The sequence below is a fragment of the Sinocyclocheilus rhinocerous genome, unplaced genomic scaffold (assembly GCF_001515625.1).
Source record: "Sinocyclocheilus rhinocerous isolate Xijiao unplaced genomic scaffold, SAMN03320098_v1.1 scaffold11, whole genome shotgun sequence".
NCBI lineage: Eukaryota > Metazoa > Chordata > Actinopteri > Cypriniformes > Cyprinidae > Sinocyclocheilus > Sinocyclocheilus rhinocerous.
The window spans coordinates 1,824,659-1,833,675 of NW_015625587.1; the positions used below are offsets into that span (position 1 = coordinate 1,824,659).

General features: G+C 35.8%; 2 protein-coding genes across 3 annotated transcripts in view; both read right to left on the minus strand.

Moving 5' to 3' along the window:
* Positions 1–1,952, minus strand: part of LOC107755848 (phosphatidylinositol 4-kinase, catalytic, beta) — a 43,098-nt gene extending 41,146 nt beyond the window's left edge. For both annotated transcript variants that reach the window (XM_016572797.1, XM_016572788.1), the window contains exon 1: positions 1,802–1,952. The gene's annotated coding sequence lies outside the window, so the exon portion shown is untranslated. The remainder of the gene's footprint in view (positions 1–1,801) is intronic.
* Positions 1,953–2,864: 912 nt separating this feature from the next.
* On the minus strand, positions 2,865–8,967 carry LOC107756026 (selenium-binding protein 1-like). The gene is made up of 9 exons (XM_016573004.1): positions 8,832–8,967; positions 7,672–7,728; positions 6,128–6,240; positions 5,803–5,988; positions 4,708–4,795; positions 3,850–4,010; positions 3,669–3,761; positions 3,335–3,453; positions 2,865–3,191 (listed from the first exon to the last, which is right to left on the minus strand). The coding sequence occupies exons 1-9, from the start codon at positions 8,833–8,835 to the stop codon at positions 3,029–3,031; spliced, it is 984 nt and encodes a 327-aa protein (XP_016428490.1). The 5' UTR covers positions 8,836–8,967; the 3' UTR covers positions 2,865–3,028.
* Between the last annotated feature and the right edge of the window lie 50 nt (positions 8,968–9,017).

Sequence of the window (9,017 nt, forward strand, 5' to 3'; positions counted from 1 at the left end):
TAACGGGTGTTTACAGACTTCATATTTTCACATAAATGACATTTTGGAAAACTATTGCATTGCAACGCAGTTTGTGCAAGTCCAGAACAGAGACGAGCTGCAATAAAACAAAAACAAACAAAAAACGGCCGGTTGCCGATCACGTAAGTTCCAGGGGAAGCTCCTTCGGCTGTCATACACACACCTGACTGACTGCTGGCACCAACAGGAGGGGGAGGGGTCGTGTTACTCTCACTCAACCTGAGGGATTCCTTCCTACACTTTCTTTCAGTCTTTGAGGAGACATGAAAAACAGCGCATACCGCAGGAACAGTATAACGGAAAATATTAGTGGTTTTAAAACCGTGACATTTTCAAATCGCGGTATACCTTGAAACCGGTAATCGGCCCATGCCTACGTGGTTCTACTTTCATGTTGTTAACAGCAGTGATGGAAAGTCAGATAAGTTAGACCGATTAGCATGAGCAAAAGTGTTTGTTCTTAGATCACTGAAATTTAAGACCAGGAACAGAAACTGTAATAGATGAAATCAAAACTGATTCTAAAAGTGATGAGATTAAAGCACATGTCAAATGGTGGAGACTGAGTCAGCTTTGACGAAGATGCCAGCTCTCCTCTCACATATCACATGCTGAATCCATCTCTGGTGGATGGTTTACTCTAAACTGACAGTTTGTATGTTGTTCTAGCTTGCCAGCTCTTTCTCCGAGTTAAATCCTGTGAAACTGGAAAAACACTGCTCTACAACAAGCCTAAACTGATAACAGTAGGAGTTGCAACACTGATTCACACTAACCACAAGCACAGGCCTATTTCTATTGTTTGGTATCAAAATGTTTCATCAAACTTCTCCAATTGCAATGGAAAGAGTAAATTCAATCAGCCTTTACCCTGAAATGTGAGAGGAAGACAGTGATCTCTAGAGGAACACAAAACATGTAGATCATGAATGATCAGTCTCAAGAGTCTCCTTCTGCCAACACCCACAACACTTTCCACAACCAAAAACCATTATTATCTAACTATTTGATGAAACCCTTGAGTAACTAGATTACAAGACTGCCACAGTATAAATAAACCATGAAATCCAATAATCTTGAGATCAAACACACTGAAACGAAATCAACAAACTTAAAGCCAGTTCTATAATGGCTATCGGTAGCTATGATTTAGATTGATGTGATGCATCAGCTGGTTCGATCAGGACATAATGATCTAGATTAACTAAAATAGCAATGCTGAACTAGTTAATCAACTTGCCATAAAAACACACTGTCAATGTTATTTATTTTTATGTCACGTAAGTTAGTTGAAAGTCTACAGACAACTGACAGTACAAGCACATCAAGCTAAATATTTGCGGTTATGGCCAAACCCCGTAATAACAACCATATTTCTTCTCTGATCTGCTTTATAATCAAAACATTACTTGTTTTGTCCTACTTCAGACGTTAAAAAGTAAGCAGTCTATCAGTCAGATGACTTTTGCACTCAAGTTAGCATCTGAGCATGTTTAGCTGAGACCTTTAAATTGACACGTCGACTACTTTTCTCTCTTGTAGGGCTCAAAGAGATGATTTCCTTAAAAACAGTATAATAGTATGTGTGCTGAACAAGAGCATAATTTAATTAACACTAGTTATTATTAAATGTTCAACTGTAATGAAGGCCTGAAAGGATAAGCCTCATAAAACACAAACGGATGCTACACTTAGCCAAGCCGCTAACGCAACGTCTCTACTTTATAACGTTCTTTTACTTTTGAACCGACCCAAGGAAACATGTAAACATATGACTTACCTCGAAATAAACCGGGTGAAGGCTTAAATAATCGGTTTATCTGTGTTTTAACTGCCCCATTTGGGAGTCGGGATTCTCCTGTTGCTGAATAGCCGGTGTGGTTCGCTAAGAAAGTGAGTGGAGAGATGACACGCCAGGGCTGCCCATATCAACTGCCTGATTCCAGGATACAACACGTACAGCCTGTGTCGCAAAACACAAGAGAGCTGCCTACCAAGACAGCATTCTGGCGTTTAGGCAATGGCTACAATTGCTGTATAGATAGGAAGCTCGCTAGGCTTTGAGGCACAGCTAAATAGGGTGATAAGCATTAGGTTATAAAAGGTTAAAAACATTAGATGTTGAAAACGTTTTGCTTCTCATTTATATAAGAATAATAGTAAGAAATATTAGTAATAATGATAAAAGTATAACAATTGCTATTAATATTTTTATATTACATATAACGTTTTACAATTATTATTATTTTTGTTTATAAAGTGTATGTATGTATGTGTGTGTATATATACAATGTATATGTCAATAGATGACATTTAATTTGATGCAGGTTAGTTTATACTAAACATTTTACATATTTCTCCTATTTATAATTGTACTGTAGTTATTTATTATTACAGAAAAAAAAATTTTTTTAATAATACTTCTTATAAAATATTTGTCCCTGTCTTCAGACTTGCAGAGACAAATTTCCATACTTGTGTACTACAACGGCAATAAACAAAACTACCTTATGTAGTGGTGTAACTCCTTGAAAAGTTTGTTTTTTTGTATTTTGATGGTTTCTAAGCACTGTAATACAACATAACTGATTGCTTTATTTTAGAACGTATTCCTAATAGGATACTTTAAAATATGTGCGCTTATAGTGATGGTGATTGTGTGCACTCACTCGGTGCACTTGCACCACGTGTTTAAAATCTACTTTGCAATTCTAATGATTCGGAAAGCCCTTACAACAACAAATGAGAAAGCCTTTGAGTTCAATGGGATACAAAATATTTATTTTAAAAAATGCAGAAAGCATATAAAGACAACAAAAATATATTTTTATATTTGAGATGTGATTCACTCTTGCAATCACTAATTGACATGATATGATTAAGGATTTAGATCCATATGTAGATTAAACATGATCATGATACTGATGATATATTGTATCTCCACTCAGTTGTGAAAATATGGGAATAATAATTCTGCTCCTTGGAACGTAATGGCTTGGCCCCAATTTCATAACCAGATATCAGAAGTGCAGTCTCCACCAGGATATCTGAGCTCATGGGCAAGTGCAGGACCATCTGGTTCTGCTCCGAAATCCACAAGGAAATTCTCGTTGAGCTTCAGGCCGCCTTTATCTGTGTCCACATCAATCTGCATCATGACTGACCCCTCCCTCAAGAGAAATAAGACACATGTTACAGCATAACAAACAAATCAGAAGTTACTTCTAAAACCATTTAAACAGCCTCATTTCTTCATCCTTGATTTACATACAATACTCAAGTAACATCACAAAGAAAGATTTTTTTGTCTCACTTGACGAGGTCAGGGTAGAACTGCTTGTCCCAGGCACTGTATAAGGAGGTGGTGACGTACAGTCGTCTTCCATCCAAGCTAAGCTGGAGCATCTGAGGGCCTCCCTGCACACGCTTTCCCTGATGAGGAAAGGAACATTTTGACCTCCAACAAATGATATGCTCTAATTGCTCTGTTTAGGTCTGCATGACCTAATGATTTGGAGGACAATAAGCTGGGTCATCTGTCAATTACTTAGTTACCAACAGCTTTAGGCTGTTTTTCTCTACATAAATGGCTAACTCAAATGTGTACACAGATCTCACATGAAGCATACTTGGAAATGAAATAGTACCTTCAGTATCCGTGGGGTTGGCTGGCTATCCAGTTCTTTGTCCTCCAATACTTTCACTGGTCCATCTTTCAAAATGCTGCCCCCAAGGAAGACCTTAAAAATATTTACTTTATTTGTCTTTGACATGATTTTAGAAATGTAGACAAAGGTGTCTTGATCCTGCTAATCCAAGCTGTCTTACCTGACCAACCATACGTGGATTCCTCCTGTCAGTGATGTCATACTGTCGAATGTCTCCATGCAACCAGTTACTGAAGTACAGGAAGCGATCATCCAGTGAGATCAAGATATCAGTAATGAGACCTATGGCAAGAAATACATGGGTAAATGAGTGTCTAATTTCTTTTAACATTTTGCCATTATAGCAGATTGTCAAACTGGAGTCCAGGAAAAAATTGAAAGGGGAAAAATGAGAGAAAAATAAAAATTTAAAAATTTTATACATTACGCTAACAATATTTAGAAAAATGTCACAACTTATTATTCAGACCATTTTTTTTTTGTCATTAAAGCAGATTGTTACATTTGGGTGCAGGGAAAATGAGAGAGAAAAAGAAATTGAGAGAAAACCCCCCAAAAATTACTAAATGTAAACATTTACATGCATAATATTTCATATTAGTTTCAAAAATAGTCAGAAATAAACAAAAAATAATCATTATTCATAACTATTTAATTCTATTGACAGTCCTATATATATATATATATATATATATATATATAAAACACTAGCAGTATGTAGAAAAAACATATAGCAACCATTATGTTTTAGAAAGGGAGTCCTTTGCTAAGGGGATCATTGTATTTAGTGGGTTACTGTTGTCAAAAAGTCTTAAAACTATACTATAGTGCTTTTTTTGGTTTGGAAATGACATTGTACATTGTACATAATAATTAATGTTTGTTCATTCCCTGAGTTTTTCCATTAAAGGGGATGTCTAATGCCATTTCATGCATTCTGACCTATTTACACTGTTAAAGGGGTGGTTCATTACGATTTCACTTTTTTAATGTTAGTTAGTGTGTAATGTTGCTGTACTGATCATGATTTGGCCACTGCCTAAGCAGTGAGAAGTGTGGGGGTTGGCAAGGCCGCATTTCCAGAACAGATCTATGGGCTCGACTATCTGGAGGAGGAGAGAGATGGAAAGAATTCATGGGCTTGGAAAGAACGAAACATTCTTAAAGTCAACAGTCATGTATTAAGGGGTGGTCACACTTGATGTTCAGCATTATGTTGTAGATGTTAAACAAAATCAATCAATATGGGTAACAGGACATGATGTCATGCTTCTGGGCTTTTAAAATAAATTCAAACTGCTAAAATCGATCAGGTTCTCTGTGGCTTTTCTTAACAGAAACTGAAACAAATATTGGGGGCACATGACAAAAATATATTTATCGTGGCCACGAATTAAGAATTTGTTCCCACGACTTATTAATTTGTTCCCTCATTCTAGTAAATCGTTGCCACATTGTACTAATTAAAACAAGGGTATGAATTAGTACTACGTGGCCACGATTGACTAAATTAGGGAACATATTTGTACAATGTGGCCACGATTTATTAAAATGAGGGAACAAATTCTTACTTCGTGGCCACAATTTAACTAAAACAAGGGAACTAATTAATAAGTCATGGAAACTAATTCTTAATTTGTGGCCACAATATATATATCTCTTTACTGCATATCATGTGCGGGGCTCTATAGTAAACAGATGCTGTCGACAGAGCGTATTTATTTGATAGAGTTGATAGAGCATTTATTTTAACCAAAAGTATTGTGGTTTTGTTTGATTTTCAGCCAAGTGGTTCATCTTTGAGATTGTGACCTCCACTGGTCAAATATATTTTCATGATACACATTTGCTTGTCTGAGTTTACCAAATGTGAAGCATGAAGTACTATAGCATGCAGTTAAAATTAAAAATCATATGCATATAAGTAGGAAAAGCCCTTTTGGAGCAACTAGATCAAGTCATTTAAGCAACTCTCTAGTTCATGAATTGCTCCTGGGTTTTTAAACTTCCTCAGATTACTAACCCAGATGTTCATCCACAAAGTTAACACCATCACAATAAGGGTATTCATACAGCCAGGCTCTTGTATAACTGAGTGTTTACTAAAATGAACCTTATGAAGCCGTGGGGTCCGTGGATCCGTCCCTACATCAACGACGTAGATACGGGAGGACATCAGGGAAGGCAGAATGAGACGATTGCGTCTTTTGGAGGGATCATCATAACAACTGCTACAGGCATTCCAACCAGAATGGTGTAGCTCATCCTTTCGATTAGGCATGGGCAGCCTATGAATCACCTAGACCATTACAAGAGGGTGTAAATAGAAAAAATGCTACTAAAGTTATACTACAAATATTAAAAGGAAGCATGTTGCTGCCACATTTTAATCTAAAATAGTTTTTAAGTGTGTATTTATTAATCATATTTGCTATTACCTTGCAAAAATTGGGAGATTGTGGATTGACATCAACAGTTGCAAGATAGTCAGGTTTCTGAATGTCTGTATTACGGTAAATGCATGGCAGGTAGACTATCTCTTCTCGAGGCCCTGTAGGAAGAATTTATGTTTAAGTTTAAAGTTTAAATCTATTAATCTGTGTTTCCTATCATTTATCAAAAAATTCCATAAAGGGTGTACCATTTGTGTCCACATTTGATAAAAAATGCACTAAACATAAAAATCTGCTATTAAGTGTTTTGCATGCTTAAATACACAAAATAACAAGATTTATTCAATTTTTAAAAAATTATGTGATTATGGTGTTTTTATATGTATATAGATTTTGCATGCCTATATAAGCCAGTTAAACAGATTTTTTTATAATGACTCCAGCATTAAAAAAACAAAATTTTACAAAGACAAAATGTATACTGGTTTTCCCGTTAGATCAATCATATTTATACATAAAAAATATTCATTATAATTTTAAACACATAATAATTTCAAAGAATTTCTAAGGTATAACGCAATGTATCATGCTAAAAGTATTTTTGTCTTTAGGTTTAAAATCACATAGAAATTTAACTGCCTTTACCAAATTCAAAAAAAAAATTGTACAGTGATATATAAACTTGAGGCAAGTTTATAGTGTATGACAGGATTTTGTTTTTGTTTTTGAGGGAAAACAGTAGGCAAACCAAACAATGCAGAGCAATGCCAATTCGCAAGTGAGGAGGACCTCTGCTGGTGGGGAGGAGGAGCTGCAAGATCAGAAGTTGTTCAGTGAGCACATGTGAGTACATGTGTATGACAGTGAGTCTCCAGTGCAAAGGTCACTGCTCCCTTGTAGTGACTTGCAATGTATTACCAACTCATATGTTAATATTTACTACCACCTTATTGTTTAGACAATATGCTTTCTTATGTTTTAAAGCAACTCACCTTTCATTGCATCCAGAGGGGTTTTATATCCTAAAAAGGTCACTGCTCCCTTGTAGTGACTTGCAATGTATTACCAACTCACATGTTAATATTTACTACCATTTTCACATCTTTTCAGGTATGCAGGCAATTCAGAGCTGAATTCTAAATGCTCTTAATGTTCAAATCAGTTCGTGAATTTGAATCGAGTTAGCAAGGGAAGGGTGCAGAACTGCAATTCGAATTCACAAAGCATTTATACAGGATGTTTAGCTTTAAAACATTGTCATGAAAAACTAACCTACAAACATGTAAACAGGGTCCGTGTACGTTTTGATCATTTCATCTCCTATTTGGAATGCAATAACGAGAAATGGAAAAACGGCTCGCTTATTCGTTTTTCCGTTTAGTTTAACATTTTTCGTTTGGGGTTTAAAATTCGGTTTATGGCTTCAATATTTCATTCGCACGTGTGGGCGGTGCTGAAACGCTCCTTTCATCTGATTAGGTCACTGCTCCCTTGTAGTGACTTGCAATGTATTACCAACTCACATGTTAATATTTACTACCATCTTATTGTTTAGACAATATGCTTTCTTATGTTTTAAAACAACTCACCTTTCATTGCATCCAGAGGGGTTTTATATCCTGGTCCACATCCTGAACAGGTAGAAGCTACAAGCAATGAGAGAAAGCATATGTCACATCTCAAATATTTCTATGTGAGCTATAGTCAGTTATTCAACTATTGAAGTAGGCCAGACTGATGCAGTCATATAGACATAATTCAATCTGGGAAGTATCCTATCATAAACTAAATTTAGCTTGTTATGCATTTCATCCGTAATAAAAATCTGAGAAATTAAATAAAGGCATAAAGTTTTTGCATATTATTTAAATGTGTGGGTTAGTTAATCTTTTGAACTACAAAGTGCACCATGTAGTGTGTTCACTCTTGAAAGGCAAGAATGATGAGTGAACTACTGGATATTACTAGATAACACATTTTTACTGCCTTGTTGTAAATATTGGACATAAGGAAAAACACACAAACAAGCACATAAACCCAACTACAACATAAGGGCAATGTCACTATCTAGGAGACACTGTGTCTTGCCAAGAATTGTTCAACATCCTTCCCTTGATAGCCAAATGTTTATGGGTTATGTGAAGGTCAGCCCCCTCATTGACCAACCATCCCCAAAATAAAAATTGTTGTGTAATCAAAGCTAAACTCTGAATTTTAAGTCAAAGATGAAAACACACACACAAATAACTTTTTCTAAGTCTGTGTTCAATGATGTCAATAAAGATGAACTCTACAGGCTAATGAGCCATATTGAGGTCAATAAGAAAAAAATAAAATGTATAAGCCTTTTATCACTATTATTATGTGTTAATAACATAATTATTTCTGTATTGCACGAGATTGATATATAATAAAAGGTTAAAATGTTAGGTTAGCTGCAATAACAACTTGTTTGTTCTTTGTTGTAAATCAATTTGATTACATGTAGACTCTGAAGTCTTCAACATGCCTCAGAAAACGTTAAAAAGCTAATTTAGTGCACTCCGAAGGAAAGCAACATTGCACGAATTCTATCTTAATGATTTTGACAGGCCTATAACTCATGTCTAAATGAAAATAATCTCTTATGAAGAAATTCTTTCTTCCAAATTGGAGCAATTGCGTACTAAAAATTCGGATGAAAATGTCGAATGCTCGAGAAAAAAAAAGTCTGAGCAATGGTCAAAAGTGCATTAGAAGTGACACTCACCCATACTGACGCTGATGCTGCTGCTTTCACGGACGGAAACTCACTGACCCAACAACCCGTTGGGACGTGCAGAAAGATGTCGCTTTTGGGATTAACTCTTTCAGAGACAGTACCACTTGGGACTGTGAGATGATCCTTAAAAACCACACCCAGGTATTCAACTGGAGAATAAAAGCGCCACCTCGG